We start from the raw sequence: 23,385 nt of genomic DNA on the forward strand, positions 1-23,385 counted from the left end.
AAGTGAAAGAGACCAATGAATCTAGGAAGGACAAACGTCCAGAGAAAATACCTTAAAGAAGAAAGTTGCTTTCCATTTGGTCAATTTTACCCTTTCTTGAGACATATGGGGATTGCATTGTATAAACCTGAGCAATTATTTTATAGTAGGCAAAATAATTGTCTCATGTTAGAAAAATTATTTTTCATTCAAGTTTTTAATGTTTTCCATGTTAGCAAGACAAGGATTCAATCTGAAATGAATCCTTCAACCTCTTCACCAATGCATTCAAAGAAGGCAGGCAGAAAAAAATTCATCAAAAAATAATTGTGATAACAGATCAAGGATGAATTTTAAAAGGTGTCTATTAGTATAAGCCAGCAGACAGGACACATGAGTTCTGATAAGACACCTAGTAGCAGAATAGACTACTGTTATAAAGCAAAAGATCATTTTATTTAAAAAGGCTGAAGATCACTGTGGACCGCCTTGTCCTTGCAGGTTGTAAATATGCATTTACAAACCCCCCTAATTTCTTGTCCAGTTCTGGTGGCTTGCTCGGCTGGTGTTTAAGTTCAGGCACATTTTATAGGCACGCCAAAAATCCAGGCCATGCGAGTTTCAGCTGTTTGATGTCTAAGAAGGCTGCCATGGACAGGTACCCGGCAAGCTGGCCCACACAGCTGCTTCACACCTGGACTTCTGTGGTTTGAGTGGTACAGCCTCAGCTCCCGAGGAGACAACAGCTTTGGGAATGTGACTGCTGCCCATTTACTCAGCACAAGCTGGGACATAAGCAAAGCATTTCTGGTCTTGACACTGTGGGGCACTGCTTGTGCCAGCATTCATTCAAATGCATCCTTTTACATTTCAGAGAGGAAGGAGAGATGCAGTAGTGACAGGGAAACCACCAGAATAATTCCCTAAGAAGCTCCAGACTCTTTCTAGTTTAAAAAATCTGGGCTGGTTGGCAAGTCAGGAGGTAAAACTATCCATTAATCCAAAGTTGTTTTACAATTAGTGTACTGCCTTAGTACCTCACCAACTTTGCCATTGCACATGCAGGACAGTGTGCATCAGCGCAACAGCCCTGAGGAGATAGGTACAGGTCACAGATAACTCTGGAAAAAGTGAGGAACTGTACCCTGGCTTTCCATTAGCACCCTACTCAATAAAAAATCTTCAAAACCTCTAAAAACACAAGGCAAACCAGTATTGTACACAAGCTTAAAAAAATAATGTAACTAGCATGTAGTCCACAACTGATTCCACAAGCAAGATCTTTCCATCAGCACACAGTATTAGAATTTGTCATTTGCTTAATAGAAAGAACAGTAAACATATAGGAAATTAAATGTCAAGATTCAACTGAATTAAAATAGGAACTTTTGTCAGGAACCTGCAGACCAAGCATGAAAAAGGTATGAATTTTCAAAGCATTTATTGTTGACCTAGGTGAGTTGCCATAAATCATGAAACAAGTCACAGCCAAGATCCTGCTTGAGATAGCTTGGTCATGGGGCTGACCAGCACTGAACATGCCATATTGACCAGGAAAAATAACCCTTAGGAAGAAAATAATTAAACAAGGGTATTTGCAGGTTCACTTTCTACTGAGATAATGATCAGGAAGAATTTGCCTCAGGGTGCTGAAAAAGGATGTGGGCAAAACTAGTTTGGGGATTTATTTCCTCTTTGTTCTCTGGTTTTGTTTTACTCATTTGTTTATTAACTCTGAAACATCAGATACAGGTTTTTGCAGCAGGTGGAATAACAGAACTGGCCACCAGTGGGCCGGTCAAGATGAAAACAGGTAAATTACCCAGTTTTCCTGGCATGTCTTCCTGAAGGGGGTAACATCATCTCTGTCTTTCCACTTTGTCAGGCAGGTATTTTTTTCCCCCAGGAATTAACCCAATTGATCAGGAATGTGGAATGGCTCCTTAGGCTAGTAGGTCAGCATAATACCAACCTCTTACATTTTTATTTGGTGAAATACCCTGAAGATTAATCGGTACCCAGCATATACAGACCACAGGAGTGGCTATAGCACAAGCCTTTTAGAAATCCAGACATCTGGATGAAGTGAGCACAGCTTATTCTGAGTGGGTTACATGCTCTCTACATCTCTAATGCAACAGCAGGGTTTGGGCTAAAGTTGAGATTTTTCAGATATGATTTCTGTTTTTAATTTCACTAAGTAGTAGACTTTTTCTGAGTGTGCAGCAGAGCAGCCTGGGAGGAGTCAAGGCCCTGAAAAGAAGCTTCATTTTACTTTGTTTCAAGCAAAATATTGCATTATTCCATCTCACTTTGTAATACAAGCCTCTAGGGCATACACTGAGCTAGCTTAAGCCAACGTCTCCACATCTGCTTCAAAACCTCACCTCTTGCAAAAAGGTCCAGTCTTTGAACTGCAGAGCATCTGTTTCAGCTGGCCTTTAATGAGATGAGGACAGCAGAAAATAAGCCTTGACCTCATCTGAGCAAATAAGCACTGTGATTCTAAGCCTTGCCCTCCCACAATTCAAAGATCAGGTGAAGTATGGTATGACAAGTAGTTTTATAATAGGCTGAAGGGGGTAGGGATAGCAGTGCATGCTTATACCTTAGCTGTCACCAATGAATGGGAGAATAATCTTTTAGGGTGCATTGCCAAAAGAAGGGTTTGCTACACAGGTAGAGCTCCCTTGTTTCCTTCTAAGCAGTTCTGAACAGAGACATATGCATGTGCTGTGGAGTGTATACATATATTGCTTTCAGTGCACCCAAGATGCACTGAACTGCCTGCAAATGCACTTACACAGATGGCCAGCACATGGGCGGTGTGTCTGTCATGTTCTGGAGACACTGAGCTTAATGTGTGTGTGCAGTCTCTCCGCAGCAATCTCCTGACATGACCAAATTCCTCTTACCGCCTGTTTAAAATTTCCAGGTGAAAATGAGAACATGGTCAGGGATACCCAGGAGTCTGCTAGCCTCAAATGTGCTTCAGATTGTTTCCAGGAGGAATTCTGTGGGTTCCTGTGCTGTACGGCTCAAGTACTGCAAACGCCCAGTCTGCACCCACTCCCAGTGTGGGGAAGCTTGAAAAACCTCAACCAGTCCCAAGTCTGTGGCTTCATGAGCCAAATGTTTTTGATGGAGTCATATATTCAGTTAGCAGAAAGCTCTGTGTGACATCAGCCAAATCATTTAACTTCTTTGCCCATCTGTTAAATGTATACCTACTACTTCACAGAGGACTGTGTGGTTTAATTTAATTAATGTTTGCAACAGACTTTGAAAGCATTAGGAGGAAGGTGCTAAATAAGGGCACAGCTTTTAGACACTAAGTAGGGTTTTGAGCTAATTATGGTTCCTAAAAAGTTTCATTTTAGACCACTGCAACTATCAAGAGACTTGTCTCTGCTCACACAGGGAGATCTAACTACTCTCTGCCCCAGTCTTCCCAAAATGTATGCATGGATGTGGTAGTGACTCCTCCCCTCAACATAAAGAAATTCAAGATCAGTACTGATAATAATAATAATGTAGGTCCACATATCCCTAGCAAATAAAACCCCAAAGTTTGGGGATGAGAATCTATTTAGGGTTTAGAATCTTGCCAACCTCCAGAGCATCCTTTAAAAAATAGACTAATCCTATCTCAAATGCCAAACAAAAATACCAATTAAATGTCATTTTCTTTAAAAATGAGGTGACCTTTTCTAGAAAAGGTGAAATATAAAATTAAACCCCCCAAACTTTAAAGTAAAAAGGAACTAAACCAAAATAACCTCCTATTACACACCATGTTCCCAAGATGAAGCAAATATAAAGATTTAACTGTAGTTCCTGTGTACCCTGACAATACTCGGAACCCCACCTGACTGGTGCTACTCTGCAATGGTGATTTTTGGACTCTGCTGAAGCCCTGGACTGGACACCAGAAAAGCCAGTACAACACAGTAGAGATGTGCAAGGATCTGGTGTAAATTTACTTGCTGTTGTGGTTTAGCCCCAGCCAGTAGTTAAGTACAACGCAGCCACTCACTCACTCCTCCCTCATGCAAGGGGGCTGGGGAGGAGAATCAGAAAGGAATGTAAAACTCGAGGGTTGAGATGGGAACAGTTTAATTATTGAGACAAAATAAAAAAAAATAGAGCAATAATAATAATATTTATGACAATAACAGTTAAAATGAAAAGGAAGGAGAAGGGAAGAGGAGTGAAATCCAAAGGGAAGGGAGAATAGAAAACAAGTGATGCCCAATACAGTTGCTCAACACCTGCTGACTGATGCTCAGCAATCCCCAAGCAGCGATCCACAGACCCCAGCCAGACCCCCTCCCCGCCCAGTTTATATATCAAGGATGATGTCCCATGGTATGGAATATCCTTTTGGCTAGTTCAGGTGAGCTGTCCTGGCTGTGTCCCCTCCCAGTTTCTTGTGCCCCTCCAGCCCTCCCACCAGCATGGCCTGAGAAACCGAAAAGTCCCCGACCCAGTACAAACACCAACCAGCAACAACTGAAAACATCAGTGTGTTATCAACACTGTTCCCACACCAAATCCAAAACACAGCACTGCACTAGCCACCAAGAAGAAAATTAACTCTATCCCAGCTGAAACCAGGAGACTTGCTTACAACCTACCTGTGACATGACTGCTGGAAGGCTGCAGTCCTACCAGTATGACTCAGCAGCTCACTGGTTTAAATAGCACTTCTCTGTTCTTTCCCCCCCCCCTCACAAGCAAGCTGCCCCTCATAAAATATGGACATCACCTGAGACTTTCAGTCTGCATTTGAAAATAAAGATGGCTTTCTAATTTACAGCCATTTTATTGTGTACCTTTCCAAACACATGGCAAAATGGTTTTGTAAGCTCAGGAGTCCAATTTTCATTTGTTTAGCCTGATGAAGTCTAAAGAGTTACACCAGAGATAGAGGAACACCTAAGCTCAAACACAGTTCCCTCCAGTAAGAATGAAAGGATGTTTCTAATGTCATCGGAGGGGCAGCATCAAGGACTCAGCATCCAGCACACTGAAGAGCTGTATACTCCTACTCAAAACAGTCACTTCATGTTCTCCTAAGAACTGTTCTTTTGTAATGGCAATGTTTTAGGTTGTGTGGTTTGATGGAAAACTTGTGTTACCATGTTTTTAAAATAAGCACGACAGGTCATGCAATCACAGTACATATTTGTGCCTCTTCATGCCCAAATGCCCAACTAAATTGACTGCATTCTGCAGGTCATCATAAAACCTGGCCTTTTCTTTTATGCCTTGCAGTATTTGCCCCTGCTCTCTTCAGAGGGAAAGGCTGAATGTCAACAGTATAGTATTGATTGCTAAATGAAATTCTGTTATGACTCACTGTCACGCTGGACAGAATGTAAACATACAGAATGGCTTACAATCAGTGTTTGTTACACACGGTGTCTGATAACAATTCTGATTTTCTAATGCCAGAAAACCAGAATGACATTTACTATATGTATGTGCATGTGTGTGTGTGCATATAGGCACACATTCCAAGCAACAACTTTGATTGCTTCAGTTACCATTACCTATTCCTCATTATACCTAGTGACCTGGAGAGGAATGTGTGCATGTCCTGGCCACTCCTGACACTGAGCAATCCAGTCCTTCTGCAAAGGAACCACTACATGGTTCAGGAAAGGAGGATTGCTCTGGACTACAGGGATGCTCAGAAGACTGAAGCAAGATGCACAGCCTTTGACTTCTAAACTAGTGATGTGAATGTGTCAGCTGCAAGTAATTTTCACCCGAGAGCACTGCTTCCTTATAATGGATAACAAAGATAACAGAAGAATATGATCCTTCGCCATTTGGAAGCAGTTTTGTGTCAAAGCCCTGCATAACTGTAGTGCTACTTACTTATATTAATGTGTACAACTGCTCATTGCACGTTAACATACAGATCACTGTCAGCCTGTGGGTTTCCTGCTCTTCATATGTTCATGTTTCATCTCCAGGAGCTGTCTTTCTAATAGCTTTCCTCTCAATGCATATCCCAGGTACTTTGCCAAGAAAATGCAAGAAAGAACTGCTGGCAGTAAAACTACGAAACAGACCAAGTAAGCAGGAGCTGGAAGACAGGAATATTTTCCCAAGGAGGACAGATGAGGAAAGACAGGAAATCCGGCAGCAAATTGAAATGAAACTCTCAAAGTAAGTCTACCTAAGAACAGGGAGGAACCTCCCTTTATGATGGAGCGTCCTCTCAGTACTATCAGATGAGACACTGTCACCCACCGAGTTAATTTCCTGCACTGAATCATACACAAACTAATAGAGCACATTTTTAGCTGTCAATCAGCCATATGAAAAAAAAATCTTAACTCCCAGTTCAGTCAGGATTCCCTTGATTTCATTAGAAAACAAGAGAGTTGTCAATGTGGGAGACAAAATTCTGCCAAATGTACCTGCAGCTCCACTGATGTAAACAAGTTTTAGAGGTCCTCCAGAAAGGATAATAAATAAAATTTATTATCCTAAAAATAATAATATAATTATTTATTAACCAGATTTTGCTTTGTCAGCAATAACTGAATTTGAGGATAAAGGCAATTGTTATAGCTGCATATATGCATTGGTGGCTTTCAGGAAGAAGCAGCTTCAGCAGCATTGCCCTCCCATGGGTGAGGTGTTTGTGTTAAGTTCAGCAGCAGGGACGGTCTGGTTTTCATCAGTAACCAGGGCAACAGGGTAGAGCTATGAGACAAATAGCATTACTGTGGCATGTAGCCTAAAGCAAAGATTTAAGGTAACTGTGAGACTTAGACTGCACCATTTGGTTTTTGTGTGTGTTTTTTTAGGAGCTACATTTGGCTATCTGCAAACATGAATATTTTAGATGAGACAAAGTGGATTGTTAAATAATCTGTGCTGCGCCTGCCCACACTGGGACAGTGAGCACTGCTCACCACCAAAATGCTTGGAATCAAATTGAGAAACATGAATTGAAGTTCATTTTCAAGGCTTATTAAATATTAAATATCTCAAGCCTCTCCTGAAAGAAACATTTATTGATATTTAGGCTAGCTCATTCATGTATGTGCATTTGATTAAACTCTACCTCAGGGGACAGGGAAAGAGAAGCATACATGGATCAGAGCACCAGTCCTAATGGCCCAGAGTTTATGCAGGAGAACATCACTGTCATCACCACACTTGCTTTCAGCTAAGAAACAAGCTGCTGAGTGAACACAGATGAGATTTGGGGTGCACTTCATGAATCCCTGCAACACTGGAGATAATCACTTTCCTCCAGTATCAGTGATTGCCATTTATTCTTTGTAGCATGGTAGCACTTCACACCTAAAGAACAGTGCATTGTGCCAGTGACTGCACAAGACAGAGCAGATGACAGTCCTTGTCACAAAAAATATGTACATCCCGTAGAAGTAGAAAATATCCCATTACAGTTTACATTAAGTTCAAAAAATTACAGACATTGCAAATCACAGATGTGCCACATTAATACCCATCATCTTAGGAAGGAACGTTTCTATGCAACTGTCATGAACCTTGACATTGATCATCTTGACCTTGCAAGCCTTGTGTATTCACTTCAGGGAAATATTTCAAGCTGCACTCCAATATAGTTAATTCCAGTATTTCAGCCTGTCAATTGCTCGTGAAACATCTTTATAGGTCAGGAGCCTAATTTCATGGCTCTAAAATACACAAAAATGGTTTCCACCCCACTGCATCCCTAAAACCAAATTCAACCATCACAGAGTATTCACTGAGTGAGATTATCTCATATCCAGCCACCCTCACATTGGCTAGAAGGTCACACCTCTTTTCAATATAGCCTGACTTATTATTTCTTAGTGTGAAAGATCTAACAGAATTGCAGCTTCAGGTGGTCTAACTACAGGTTTTATCCCTTTCTTTTAATTTACCATTTAGCTTGCTTAATAATGAGCCTAATGAATTATTTTAAAGGAGGCATACATAAAATCAAGTGTCAGTACAAGGATTTAAAAAAAAACTGCTGTACTGGTGAAGACAAGGGCTAGTCATTACTAGAAGCCAGGAAATGTACTGTCTATTGGTAATTTCAGTGAAGGAAGCCTCCGTACAGTCTGCTGTGGTCTTACGGAGCAATCTGTGGTGCAGGCCATTAGTCACATTGGTAATGCCTAGAGGATGGCTAAAAGCCATCTTTGTTCCAAGTGCTGGAAGACAGGCTTTCATTTAGGCTCCTTCCTCCTGGAACGTGGAAGATTCAGTGCATTTCAGGGAACAGACGGTGCAGAGATTGCTGGAATAGCCAGGAATGGCAAAACAGATTGGAAGCAATCTCCCACACAACTTCCAGCGCATGTGTGCCCTGGCAGAGCTCAGCTTAGCTCTTAACTCATCCACTAGAATAGAACATAACCGTGCAAACAAGCTCAGGTGGTGCATGCATGCAGGAAAATATTTACACCAGGAAAAGCAAGTATGAGTCAAAAAAAACCCCACCCAATCTCAAAGTAAAAACAGGCACTGGTAAAGGCAGAGTCAAACCCCTAGAGATAGCCCTCTAGAGTTTCTGACTAGGACTGACTAGGTCTCACCCCACAAAACCCACACCACCCCAGAGTCCCCACTCAGAGCATAACCTGTCAGTAACATGGAAATGTAATCACTCCGAGAAGAGTGAAATTCTTGGATGAGATTCTGAGGTCTTTAAATTCATTTTACTGTTGTACAGCATATTCTTTTTGTGACAACTTGAAAGTTTATCACTACGGAATGTACTTCTCAGTGTTCAGGTGTGAAGTACTGAAAAGAAAATGGGATCCAATGTTTGTTCTCTGTATGATTTTGCCACTACCTATGCAGGTAAGAGCATGCTGCTGCACTAGTAACACTTTGATAAAAGCAATGGGACTTGCTGGCTCAGTTATGAACCCACACCTACCATCAGGCTATAGACCTGCACTTTAGCACAAAAGAATAATGTACAGGCAGATTAGTGAGTAGTTATTCAATGGCTGTCTGCATAAGAATAGCAGGTAAGCAGGCAGTTGTTTTCAGTGTCAATATTTTTCAGCACATTTGTAGGGATTTGGAAGTCTATAGCTGTCTAGCAAATTGCCTTAGTCCCACAGCTTAGCTCTGCACTCTGGAGGGAAAGCTGTGCTGACATATAATGTGCAAAATATACTGAATAATAGGGTCTATGTAACTTCAAAAATGGTAGACAAAAGAATAATATTTTTTTAAAACCACTGTATTTTTTAAATTGTTTTAGTTGTAATACATTTCTAACAGCAGTTACAAACCTGCTGAGAAAATCGACCCTGCTATCATGCTGATGAGTGTTTATGCAGTCAAAGCTAAAGCCCCTATTTTTCTTCACTTTCCTACTCATTCCATCTCAAAAGAGAGACTGAGGAATTCTGTTACACCTTTTGGGCCACTACTTTTACAGCAGTGCTAGTCCACTGATTTATTACTGACTGACAGCAGCACAAGTACAGATTCAAGTATTCGTTTATGTGCATTACTGCATTTGAAAAGTGTGTTTTTCCCGTATTTCATGCTCCCAGCCAATTTAGTCTACCACTTGTTGCCGTGGAAACATGCACTTCTCCCTCCTCCTCCATCCAAAATGGCAATATTCCATTTTCCTCAGATTTCCCTTTCCAGCAGCGCTTCTCTTACTAATTCATCCATCCCCAGTGCCCCGGGCCATGTTGTGCACTTGCAATATTCTATTTTGCATTAGGCAACAGGGCTCCCAACAGGTCTTGGTTCCCATTATTATGTGTTCAGAGTGCAGATAATAAGCCCTCAATGGAATTCACTGAATTGAGAGCTCTTTGTGTCAAGAGGCAGAAAAGACATTTGCAAGTACGATTATTTGCAATAACTGCTTTCTGCCTTACAGACTTACTTTGTTCTAGAAGGGGTTTAAGCTGAAACATGGGGGAGTAAAGTAGCTGCTAGACTGAAAGAGTGACGCAGGAAAAGGTTGTTTAATTAAATTCGATATCTGACTGTTTAAAAAGTTAATGTTTGAACTGCCTGGGTGGCTGGTGCTTCTCAAGTATGTATAACCACAGTTAAAGATGCTCCATTATTACTTAATGTTTCAATGAAAACATGTATTCCTGGAAAATATTATACTTTTAATTTTCACTTCATTTTCTGTATCACCTCCCTGGATATTTGCATAAGTAGACGTGATGCATTAAGCGGCACTTAAAAGATTACAGAGACAGGAATTCGGATACAGAAATGTAGGCATCAAAGGAGTCGGGCAGGAAGAATCATGGTTTTGTGGACACGGAGCAGAACCAAAACTCAAGAACCTAAAGCTGATCTTTACCATATTGAAAATCTTGGCAGGGGTAAGCAGATCATGCTGGGGCAAGGTTTCCTGGCAATATAAAGTGAAAAGGAGGTATCTTTATTCAGTACTTTACCACATCTGGAAATCTGCAGTTGTAGTGCTGCCCTGAGGTTCTTGGAAAGGCATTTTCAAGTTGACTTGCCCAGAAACTGCAGACTAGCTAAATGCACACCCAAATTAGACCCTGGTTTGTACCTCAACCTCATGTAACAGAGCGTGAAGTTCACAGTGCTGCTGAAGACCGAATACTAAGAAAACAGCACTTCAGATTCGCCACCTAAAAGCATAAAGCATGACAGTTCAACACACAGCAATCACAAAGGAAAATTTTACCTATTGACAGAACAAAAGCTGTGCCCTGTTTCCCAAGAATGGCATATCCAGTGGCACTTCCTGACAGAAATGTCTCAGGGCAGCTTTGCTCGCTGAAAAGGCATCAGCCCTTCAAACTGAGAGGTTCAGTGGAAAACTGGGTTTAATCCACAGAACCTTGGGGAAAATTTTATTTGATATTAACCAAAGAGGGGGGACAGGACACCAGACAGACACGGGATGACAAACTACTAATACCCCTAATGCAGAAATTAACTACATACTGAACTGGGCCCAGTTTAGAAAGCAGCCTAAATTCACCTGGAGATTATTGAGGGGTATTGATGAAGCTCTGTGTTCAGACTCCGACTCACTGAACTAGAAATCAGGGAACTGCCCTGATTTCAGAAGGCTGGGAAGACTTGACACAGATTTATTCCAGAGACAGAAAGGCAGGGGCAAGCCCAAAGAAAGGATCAGCTGTCACCGCTAATTAGCTGTGTACAATTTAATGCATTTCATTCTTATTTGGCAGGAATTATCCAGGTAACCTTGTCACTGATGCTAAAAATAACCCCATGAGTGCAGCATGGGCGTCTGTGAAAGCCTTAGTTCCTCACATGAGATGGGAGCTATATATAGAACCACAATTTAATTCTGTGGGTGTATGTGTAAGCTGAGGGAGTCTCCCGTTCTCACTCTGTACTAGACAGTAAGACAAGATGCTGGCAGCAGGGACCAGCTGGGGGGTTGCTGTTGGGGATTTGCATGTGGCTGCAGTATTTTATTAACAGCTTGCATAGTGTCCAAGTGCTTTTCAAACCAAACCTGGTGCTGTGCAAGGATTTGGGATTTTTTTAATGTTTTGTCCCTTTTCCATTATGGGCTTAGCTTTTCAGGCTTCAGAAAAGAAAAAGGGGTGGTGGTGGTGCGGGATGTTGGAAGAATAGGGGAGGTGCAAAGTGATAACTGAGATTTTTTGGAGTCACCTCCAGGATTTAGATGTCTGGATCCCATAGGCATTAATATTCCCTATGCTCTTCCTTGGTGTCAGGCAGTGACACACAGTTGGAAATCCTGTTTTGTACCCAGTGGCAGACAGCACTGTCCTTACAGTCAAGGGGACTGAGGTTTAGTGTCTGCTACCAGGGTTATTCTGAGACATTATTCAAGGATAAAAATCAGAAGGAAAGGGAGAAAGCTCAAGTTTTGTCAATGTCTCCAAGCAGTAAGTCAGTTTAGCCTCCTGTTTACAGGGCTTTTTAGGTCCAAGATAGCTGCAGTGTGCCTCAAAAACACATCTTATGAGAGGTTCAATTACATCTGTACATGTCATACCTTTATCTGTCCCTTTCTTTTAAGGACTGAAGAGCTCCTGAGAAAGGTACCCTTTGTTCCCTTTCAGGTCTTACACCAGCAAAAATAGAACAAGCTTCACTAACGTGAATCCTTGGCTAGCAAGTAACAAACCTAACTGCCTTGAGTGTGCAATCACAAAAGGACACTCTGGACAGAAGCTCTTTAACCAGAGGTGCTTGCTTGCTTCAAAAATGAAGCACACTGCATGCACAATTAATTATGGAGCACCCTATCAGCTCTGAGCAAGAGCCATGATCTGCAGCTGAACCAGAAAGTGCAATTTGCTGTCTCAGACCAGTCCACAGCACATTTGGCAAGAATTTTTGAATATACTAATGAATTTATAAAGGGTTGCAACAGAGAGGACTTAGTCCTGTGTGCTAGTTTTTCATTTGAACAACATGCACATGACTCAAGGCTGCTCTCCGTGCAGGTTTGTTTTGCTAAGGATTCAGTGTGCACCTCCTGTTGAAGATGTTTTGTATTTACTTTGTGCAAACATGGGGAAGTGTCATTGCAGAGGGCAGTTACTTCTGCTCAGGGACAAGAAAAAGTTTCACGTCTCAGGCACAGTTGAGAGATTGTCTTCTGGGAAGACACTAACTCCTTGCACTACTCTGTTCTACTTCCCTGGCTCCAGTGCTGGGAACTCGTAATCAAATGTGTTTTCCACAGCACAGCAAACGCAAGGGCAGCAGGTCAGTGCACAGCAGGGAAGGGAAAAGCAAAGCAGCAGGTATAAACACAAAGAGGAATATCCAGGGCCTTTTCTGGGACACTGAGTCAATTCCTCGAATAGGTCTTTTAGCATAAATAGCACATGTGAAACTAGAAATAAAAAAAATCAGGGTTCAGAAAGGTATAATGTATCACAAGGGAGCATAATTATGTAAATAAACTTGCAGGAAAACTGCTAAAGGAAGTGTAATTAAATAAGGAAAAATAGTTTTTAGGGAAGAAAATAGTGCACTTGTTTTGCCCTGCCAAACTGCTTACAAAGAGCAGCACGTTGTCAGGTGCAGACCCTCTTGCAGAAATCAGGTATCTAACATGCCTGAAGATCTGGGCCCCAGCCCTGTGAAGTGACAAGCAGTCATAAACCAAAATGGAAATCTGCAGAAAGCCAATAACGCTCTGTAATGTTTCATCTTATACTGGATTATGATTCAGGTCCTTAAGCTACTTTGGATGTGGAGCACAAGTAATTACAGAAAAAAAATAATTTAATTTGCAGAGCTTAATCGACAGGGATCAGAGTAAGCTGCTCTGATTGTCACAACCATTTGTGCTGGTTTATGACAAAAACCTGATCAGAACAAGGTGCTGTAGCAGTTGTGAGCTACTGATAACCCAAGTGCTGAGCCAGGATTCAGGCATTCGTGGTGGCAGCCCTCACCATTTGTGAGGATGGTCACTGTGTTGCTGAGATTATTTAGGATCAGGGGTTTTGCTTTAGACCTGTTGATGAAATTAAGGGAAAGTGTTTTATGCACTTAAAGCCAAGCACTTCACTGTAGTTGAAACAAAAGCATGATAGGATGAACAGTGTGTATTTGAAAGACTATGAGCTGGTATAAGCAAAAACTCAACCAGAAAGGGGTATGGCTGCATGTTTTTCAGTTTTAATGTACCCAGTTTCAGACTTGCCACTTGAAATCATATAAGAACAAAAGAGGGAGAGGTGTTGTGTTGGTTCTCTCCTCCGCTCTCCTTTTAAACCTAACCAAATTTATATGCAGACTGGATATAAACAAGTTTCACCATAACTGTTGCTGTGAATTGCCTGCAGAATACCTGAGCGGATAGAAATCACTTTTCCCACAAAATACGTAGTGTGGGTTTTAGTTTGGGGAAGGGAAGAGACAGAGCTTTCTTACTGTTCAGTGTCACATTGGCACACGCCGTACCTGAAGGGCATATGGCTGCTACCACTAGAGCAGTATGTTACCATTGATTTATGGGGCAGTGTTGTCAGATGCGTCATCTGCACCTTTGCGTGAAGAACTCGCGCATGTTTTTGGACTCTGTTCCAAGAGCTGGCTCACCACATGTGATCTAAGGAAACTGCAATTCATACAGTGCAGTTGCTAGCCTTCCAAATATTGTTAGTTACTACAGGCTTCTTCTCCTGCGGCTTTGAGCACAACTTCTGTTGCCTGGCTCATTCAAGATCTTAATTCCTCCCAGGAATCAGAGGCTTGGGCTTGCTGCTTTCATATAGGAAAATCTGGGTCAGTCTAGCACAGTTTCTGCCTTTCAGAAATAACAGAGAAGGCAAGGGGGGTGAAAAATGAAGGCAATAAATATTTAGAAAATAGGGAGGGGAAGGGAATGAGGGAAAACAGGTCAGAGCAGAAGGTCACTGTTTTTTAATCAATTGCTACTTAATAGATATTGTACAGTCAAATAAATTATTAAAATGTATTCTAGCTAAATCTTTTTTATTCCATTGCCTGTGCCCACCTGGCAAGCTGCAGTTGTATAATCAAGTCTTCTGGGGATTTTTGTGTTTATTTGTGTGGCTTGGGAGCTACTTGGGTCAAACAGAGCACTGTAAGTTTGCTTCAGTATTAGTTTTTCAGCATAATTAACTCATCCAAATAGCCAGCACATTTCCTTGACCTCTCCAGACTCTGGTGAGTGTTTTTTTCCCTGGAAAGCACTAATTTTCTATCTTTTCCAAGAGAACTCCCAGATTTATCAATCCATGCTTAAGTATTTATCCAGTGAAATGAAAAAGAAACAGACAGCACCTTTGGAGGTTGAGGACCTCTTCCTGTTGCAAGTGCAGTTATGCAGAGGACTGTATCAAGGCAACAGGGAAACACACCTGCTTGAAGAACCAGCATGTTGGTAAAATCTGAGTCTTAAATTGCATTAGAGACAGGTTACTTCAATCTAATTAGTGCAATGTTATACAAATATAGGAGTTATTTTGTTTTGTTAAAACTACACAAAATACTACTCAGCCAAGAGACAAACAGCTGAATAGAAACATGAGTGCCTCACTGTCGATAAAAAGCCCTCAAAATCAAGACTACATGGCTTACGGCTGAACAACCATTGTCATTTGCTTGAGATAATCACATTAATTAAGCAAATTAAATTCTGAATTAATTAATACATCACTAGTTTTTCAGAAATCATGTTAAAAAAATAAAAAGACAGAATCTCACAACAGTCTTTCCACATAGCAGCTGGTCTATTGCAAAAGGATCAGACTAATTTGAGGGTGCCTGCAAAAGCCATACTCTGGCCAGGCTACACTGCAGCCTTGATAATTATAATTATCACAGGGAGTGGCTACAGTACTTCCAAATACCACCCAACAGGGGAAAAATCTTCCTTCTCAAGAAAAGGTTTAACAAACCAGTACTAATGTGGTAAGGAAAGTTATATTTATAGGCACCATGCAATCAAGTTTAAAGAACTTTTTGCAGCTTGTTTACAACATAAAGGAAAAAGGTAAAGGGAATGATAGATGTGGAAATAACAAGCTTAGGTCTACAGGGATGATCAAAGCAGGAAGCTCAGGGTTAGCATGGACTTCTGGTGGACTAGAACGCCAGCACTCCAATGCCGCATTACCTGTGACTTGCTGTGCATCAGCTGCAATGAAAAAACTTGCTACAAAAGCGTGGAAAACCCGCATATGATGGAGGTCATTTGCAGAGAGTCAAGGCTTGTCCCAGCTTTGATAAAGTCACTACCCGCTTACATTGCTGTGCTTAGTTTACCCTTAGCCTAGCAGTCACTCAGCAGACCAAAAGTAACTTTAAAGAGACAAAGATGTGGTGAAATTGAGTCCTTTCACAAGAACATGGAGACCTCACAAAGGTTTGCTGTCGCAGCCTTGCACTTTGACAGTAAAAGACAATGTATGTTGTACCACAAGAAATCATAGCAGCAATGTCAATACTAAATGTTCAGGTCAATAGGAAATGTTACATAATTAAATTCTTACATTTTATTCAATTGAGGAACTCTGATTTCAAAAGCTCAGGATCTTCTGTCCTCACTGAAATTTCCCAGCAACCTCTGTTTGGATTTATACCACCATAATTAAACACAGGATCCTAAATGGAAGACCCTAAAAAGGAGGGTCCCAAAAAGCTTTGGGGAAAAGGAGACAGAATATGAGGGTAACATTTTAAAATTCAAATCCTCTCTGCATTTTCATCTAAGTTAGCCTGTCTATAATGCTCAGTGTCACGCTTTGTGGCATCAAGTGACAAGTCATACTCCTTACACAGCCCAATTTAAAAAGAAAGAAAACCAGAATCACTAAGATACCATTTGCATGGGAAGTGAATAAATCCCTGGAGGGTCTGCAGTTCTGGTATTCCACACAAGACACTTTGCCACGTTTTCCTATTTTGTACAACAGAGATAGCCATATAGACCAGCTTTGCAGAGCACTATGAGACCTGCTGGTGAAATAACTACAAAATATATGATTATTCCTGTCGTTGCGACCAGGGGAGACACATTCCTATGGAGTGCTTGGGCCAAGTCTTTGAGTTTTCAATGGAATTTCTCATTTCACTTTGCATGCTGACAGCAGAAACACTCTTTGCGTTGAAAATCAACAGATATCATCAAGAAAAATTTTGAAAAAAAGCAAAATATTTAAATAAACACGAATGCAGTAAAGAAGCAGGATTCAGAGCATGCTGTGGGCAAAGGCTGCGTGGCTCTGGCCAGCCTTTTTTAATGACAGCATGAGGGCAAGCTGTTGGGTCTAGCTCTGTGCTGAAAAATGCTGGGCTAACAATAGCGTGCATGAGAGAAACAGAAAATAGTACAACAGATGGTGATATGCTATCTGAAGGCAGGGATATCCCATCCTTTTGGAGATGCTGTGTGGGTGAGTGACAGGCGAGAACTAGAAAGTAGTTGTGTTGCCAGGGAGAGTGTTCCCAGAGAGATTCCTGCAATTTGATAGCAGGTGTGCAGTCATACACAGTCCCAGCAGGGATTGTCTATCCCAGAAGCATTTGCAACTTTAGGAATCACTACCATTTAGGGTTTTTTTCTTTAGGGATTACACAAAGCCAAGATAGCACTGCATTTCCCTTGATTTACTTCAGTAATTAAGAAAGCTGTCCCTTGGCATAAAGCCTGACACTACAACCAGTTTGCATGCCCTCTCCCTGCCAGGGTTTGAAGCTGCTGGGTTAGTAGGCTCACACAGCTTGGTACCACCAGCTCTGGGGTAAATCCTTGCTATTGCTTTATGCAGCACCTTGCAATGGCAAATACGCCTGCAGATGTTTATTTGTCACTGCAGACTTGCAGATTGCCAAAGGGTCCCTTATATACAAATATAGGTTACAGCAAACAGAGAAGTGTATTCTCCAGAGCTCACATTGCACGGGGAAATCTCTCAGCAGCTTATATCCATGGCAAGAATGGCCATTCTCAAATCATTTTGCATTAAATGAGGGGGTGGAGGAGAATTTACATCTAGTCAGCCTGCCTCTGCTGACAAGCTATGCATACCAATATTTCTTTGTCTGCTCTCTGCAAATCCAGCTGTGGTTTCTTCCAGTGACCCAAATCCCACAGCTGTACATTGCAGTGGCATTTGTTGGTAGGGGCAACTGTTTATAGGTTAATCGGACAGTATTGCAGGATCTTAACGCTAGCTGTGCAACAGTGAGCATCCTTGCTGAATTCAGGACATTTTGGGACAGTTGCATCCGTGTACAGTATCTCTACGTGACGGACTCTGAAACCTAGCTAGTGCTACAGCCCAAACTGGCATGTCTTTCTGTGCTCCTGTCTCTGTTCCCTCTGACTGTGGTGGCTGAAATCGTGTTCTTGGCTGCCCAGGAAGTTCAGTCATGAGCAAGCAGACACTTCATTTCTTACAGGGCTCAAGGGGGGCAGGCAAGACAGCCTCAGTCTCCCTGGAGGAGATCAAGCACGATCATTGTGTCAGGTATTGTTTATACAGTGAAGTTAAAACATAACTTCTCTTTTCTTTCCTTTCTTTTTGTACAAATCATTACCCAGTAAGCACCCAGGAGTATGCAACTGTTTCACTAGGGGTACTGTTGCTCAAGCAGTTACTATCCAAGTTGGTTTTAGCATCACTTCAGCAGTAGCAGATGCCTTTATTTAAACTAATATAATGGTAATACATACATAATGGGATAGAACTAAACCCCTCGGATTTATATGATTCCTTTTGTTTGCTTGTCCTGAAGCATCAAACCCACAATGTTCTCAATTTGCCCAAATCTGAAATATGTAACATTTCCCACAGTGGAGGGGGGGGCGGGGAATAAAAGGCACACACAGGGCTACAGAGTTCTACTCCTGCTTCTGAGGGGGAAAAAAAAAGGGGGGGGGGGGGGGGGGAGAGAAAAAAAAAAAAAAGAAAACCCCTGTTGCTTTGCAATGAAACTTCATTAACCTTTTTCAGTGCCTTGCATAGTGTGACCAAGATCATAATCAGCATGTGGTTTCAGCTGGAAGACCCTTCACATACATTTTAATACACAGCCTTGAGCCCTCATTGGCTTTCAGCAGAGGAGTTGCACTGGGAGTATGCTCCACTTGCACTGTTCTTTGAAGAGCATGTTCTTTCAGCAGTTTTTCTTGCTGAGCTATTTTTAGCTTGAGTGTATTCCCCAAACCAGTTCTTTTCCCAGCTGTAAGGCAAAGCAGGAACAAGAGCAAGCAGTAATGCTGCTCATGCTGACATTGCTACCAAAAGAAACACTCATCAAACTACACACTCGGAGCATGTCTTTGGCTGAATAATCAGTTGTACTTTTCTCACCCTAATGACTAAATATTGTAATTCTATTACAAACAGGAAAGATCCACTATCTAGCAGCTCTGTTAAACCACCGAGTGGAGGAGCAGATGGAAAGGAAAGGAGAAAGCTCCTGTTCTGAAATAAACAGCTATTACACTCACACCCTAATGTAGGAGCATTAATTCTTGTATATTAACCGATACCTCAACAAAAGATGAAACCCTTTACGTTATGTCGGTCCTGGAATGTGCCACAACATCCTCTGAGAGTTCTTAACTGCATGTTGAGACAGGTATGAAAGCAAAAGCCTCCTGAAGGTGTTGGAGGGGTGCTCAGCATCTTCACTGAGCTTTGCAGCAGGCCTTTGAACTGAGAGGCAGGCTCTACTCTCCAGCTGCATCTGGCCTTTCTTCCTCACACAGAGAGAACTATGAAACCAAAGGTCAAATACAGCAGGGCTTTCATGGGTGGTGAAAACAGTGATTACCGTAAAGCTGCCTCCATTTGAATCGTCTCACATAATTAGATCCTGGCTCTGTTGGTGTATTTCAGCCCACACAGTGCTTATCATCAAGTAACACTATGCAACAGCAAACCTGTCACAAGGATGTAGGTCGTTCAGGGACAGTGGGTTATGGTACAAGGGTCACACTGGGCAAGTGTGTAGTTTTTATTCCAACTGAAATCTGAACTCCTCATTGCAAAGCTTATATCACAGAAATTATAATGATGGACAATTGTAATTGCCTGGGAGATAAGTGACAGCATATTTGACTGAACTCTTCCTGATTTTCAGCCTTGAAAATCCAGACAGAACTAAAGGCCAAACAAATGAATAAGATATGTAATTAAGGCAACATATACGGCCTCTGCATTTATCTAGCATCTTTTACTGGACACCTAAAGGCAGTTTCTTATTTGGATGCAAAAAAAAAAGTTTATGAAGGAACGTAGACACAAACACTGGGCAATTTTAAAGCAATGAAGTTTTTGTGTGCAACTTTCAGAACGTATCATACCAACCCACCCTTTTCATGCTGCTCTTTAGCCTCTTACTATCAAAGAATAGCAGCAAGTACTCTCATCCTGTTATGGGAAATGCTGGCACGTCACTCAGCAACCAATTTTTACATGCTCCAGAATTACCTTGGGATAAAAACAAGTGTGTGTCTCCATGCCTGCCTTCTAATTTTGTACATATTGTAAAAGGCAAGTCCCTCCTACCGAGGATTTACCACTACCCGTAATTGTACATTGCGAGCAGTACTGCACTGCCACAGTGCAGTGCGTGGGTGACTCAAAGCCCTGGCACACATCCTCTTCACAGCTACTTATAGGAAGGATGAAAATAAACTTCTTGTTGAATTGAACATGATGTTCTGGTAATAGAGATGCCAATTTAAGAGGCAGAGCCTTCACCTCCTGAGGGGCAGCAGACACAAGCTGCTTTATGAGGAGCAAGCACAGGGCACTCTCATTTCTCCTCCCTTTGCCTGGACTGGAGCTCTCCTGTGAGAGGGATCCTCCCCACCCCCCCCCTCTTCCCAACTATCTGCAAAACTATCCGTCACAAGAGACAATCAATGCAATTGCTGCTGGCTATAGCTCACTTACTGGAGGCTGGATTGATTGCTCACTTGTCAGTCCAGAGTCCACAGGCACATGCACGTGTCCAAGTCTACCCATTCTACCCCTCCCTTCGCAGAAGATTATCAGAATCACATGGATCTAAGTAAGTAAGAGCAGAAACAGAATTTCAAAGTATGTCTTTTTGGTTTCAGCTATAAATCCAAAAGAAATCCAGTTTTATGACAACAATACATACAGATACAGGGCAACAGACTCTATACAAAAATATATTTGGGAAACAAAGGAACACATTTTGAGGACAGATAAGAAACCTCACAAACCAAGAACATGACCTTTTTTGCACTGGATTCTGCTGAACGCTTGCTAGGGTCTGCCAGGCAGGTGAGACCGCAGATTAGTAAGGGAAGCTAGAAAGGAAGGACCGTCCGAGGTGTGGGAAGTCAGCATAGCCCCATACACACACAGGTGAGCTGTACCTCCTCCACATTTCCCTCTCATCAGCTATTCTGTGCCCACACCTGCAAGCCCACAGGTTGCTGTGGCTTTGCTGAAATGCAGTTCCCACAGCAGACAAGAGACATTGCTAAGGTTAACTACGAGGACAGAGAACTTGGCAGCATCTCCTGCTTATAGGACTTATTGATGCATTGCCCATCTGATAGCAGACCCTAGGATCCTAGCGACACGCAAAACCTCGGACTGCTGGGGATTCAGTCACCTGTAACAGTCCAACACCATCAACCTTGGTGTAATGCTAGTCCCAAGACATTAATTCCCATAAATGTGAAGGAGACAGTCAGACTGTGTGAAGTAAATATTGAGCTATCGATCAGCAATCACAGGCACATGTGAGAGCTGTTTGGCTCATGAACATGTGACCTTGCTCCAGAGGAGACAAGCAATTAGTGGTTTTCCCCTTGAAGCTGACTCCAGTGTCTGCACCTGTGCATGTGTCCTATGTGTTAGTTAGCAGGATCTCAGACTGGACGCTCGTGGCAGAGGGCTGCTGCCCACTCCACCAGACCAGACACCAGAGACTTTCCCACCCATTGGGCTGGTAGGGGCAGGACTCGTTATCTCCCTGGGCAGCTACATTTTTTTGCTACAATTATACTGCGCACATGTAAGTCAAGGGAAACAGCCAGACACGCATAGATTTAGTGCCCCTCTCAGAGCCAGCATGGAGCACTCATGAACGTCACAGGATTTCCATGCACTCATTGCATGGAGGAAACAAGTATGAGGCCACGTGCAGAGTCTCAGCACCCGAGATACTTTGAGACCAAGAGCACACATGGCTGTACCTGCAGGGTGTTTTTGGGGTGAGCCACATGTGACAGAGCTAACCTGCAATGGCCTGCTCCTCTCACCCTCTGGTGAGGCAAAGTTTTGCTTCTGAGAGATGGCAATGTATAAATTTATCCAGTCATCTGGCCGAGCCAAAAGTATGAGAAAACATTCTAAATGCAATCTGAAAATACACCCAGGACCCTCCCCAAACTTCAAACAGCTGAAGAATACCTGGTACTTGAAGATGTATGCTAACTTTGCACAGAACAACAATTACACAAAAACATTGTCATTTTTTCTGAACTGAAGAAAAAGCTGTCCACGTAGTGTCGTGCTGCCACCCTCCTACCTTATGGTGACTGCTTTAGCATTACGAGAAAATGTTCAGATTTTGGTCTCTATCCAAATCTGGAGCATCACTGACACGTGTATCCAAACATTACTTACAGGGAAGCAACATTGGTGCCTCCAGTTCTGCTCGGTTTCCCCAAGGCAGGCACAGTCACCTCCACTGAGGCGCTGCCCCTTCAGCTCCACTTACTTCTGCTCTTGGCATCCCTTGGTTTAACCTAATGGGGAAGCAAGTCCCTGGAGTGGATACTCCTAACATCCATAGCATAGTATCATAGCAGTATCAATGACAGTCCATGAATTTACACCATGGGGGATCTGGATAGAGGTAGGATTTGCCAGCAAGTGACTTAAGAGTTTTCAAGACCCTTCCAAAACCAGCTGGCCCTGCAGAGGTGCTCAGAGGGAGCACCCCTGCCCCAGCAGGCAGTACAAAAATACTCAAACCTAGATTTTTATATCATCCAAGAACACAACAGCATTAACTGGATGCTTTTCCCAAAAGCAAGAAACAGGTATTTAAATTAAAATCAACAGAAAAACCATTACTGTGACAGAAGTGGTGCACTGCCTTAGTGCCGCCAGTGGAGCTTAGTCACCTCACTGAGGTGAGTCCCATGGGGGGCTCTGAGTCCCTAGGTGAAAAAAATAGAAACAGAAAGCACAGGACTCACCCAGCCATGTCCAAGTCCATGTCCACGTCCACCTCCATGTCCAAGTCCACATCGTAGCAGTGCTAGAGCTTCCTGCCCACCTCAAACTTCAACATGGCCCCCAGCGGGCTGCGGGCTGGCCCCGGGGTGGAGCCCTGCAACCGCCCACACTCAGGTGCAGGAACTTTGCTGAACCGAGGGGAAACGAGTAAGGACTTGAGTTTGCTTCAAAATGGCCTGCACTTGTGTAATACAAAATCTTCCCTCTGCAAAGCTTGTAGAGCTCATCCGCAGTCCGCAGAAGGTTCAGGTTTGAACCTTCACAAAAGCTCCATCATGGCAGGTGCCTACTTCATCCTCCGGGATGCCACACCAGCTTGGGGATGCAGTCTGCTGATAATGGTTATTCAGCTGGAGTTTGTTTCCTTTGAACATAGGAGACATGAGCATTCCTTCTCTTAACCTTAACCTGTCAGCCCCTGCTCCCTGGCCTGCGCTCCCCAGCAGCGAGGAGAGCCGGCTGCCATTTCCTCAGCCGGGTGTCCCTGAGACGCAGAGCGCCCGAGGCCGTGCGGGGCAAAATGGCCGCCGCCTGAGGGACCACGCGAGCTCATGTGTAGGGGGTGTCTTTTGGCCCTCTCAGAGGTGGGATTTCATATTTTAACAGCTTCAGAGAAAAATATGAAATAAATACCAAAAAGAGAGCACTTGTAGCTGAG

General features: G+C 42.7%; 1 protein-coding gene across 3 annotated transcripts in view; it reads left to right on the plus strand.

Annotated features, from left to right (window-relative positions):
* PHACTR3 (phosphatase and actin regulator 3) overlaps window positions 1–23,385 on the plus strand; it is a 113,659-nt gene that overhangs the window by 78,490 nt on the left and 11,784 nt on the right. For all 3 annotated transcript variants that reach the window (XM_080403943.1, XM_080403941.1, XM_080403942.1), the window contains exon 8: window positions 6,006–6,159. In XM_080403943.1, coding sequence (XP_080260069.1) covers window positions 6,006–6,159 — 154 coding nt within the window. The remainder of the gene's footprint in view (window positions 1–6,005; window positions 6,160–23,385) is intronic.

This window comes from Falco punctatus, assembly GCF_963210335.1.
Source record: "Falco punctatus genome assembly, chromosome: 10".
NCBI lineage: Eukaryota > Metazoa > Chordata > Aves > Falconiformes > Falconidae > Falco > Falco punctatus.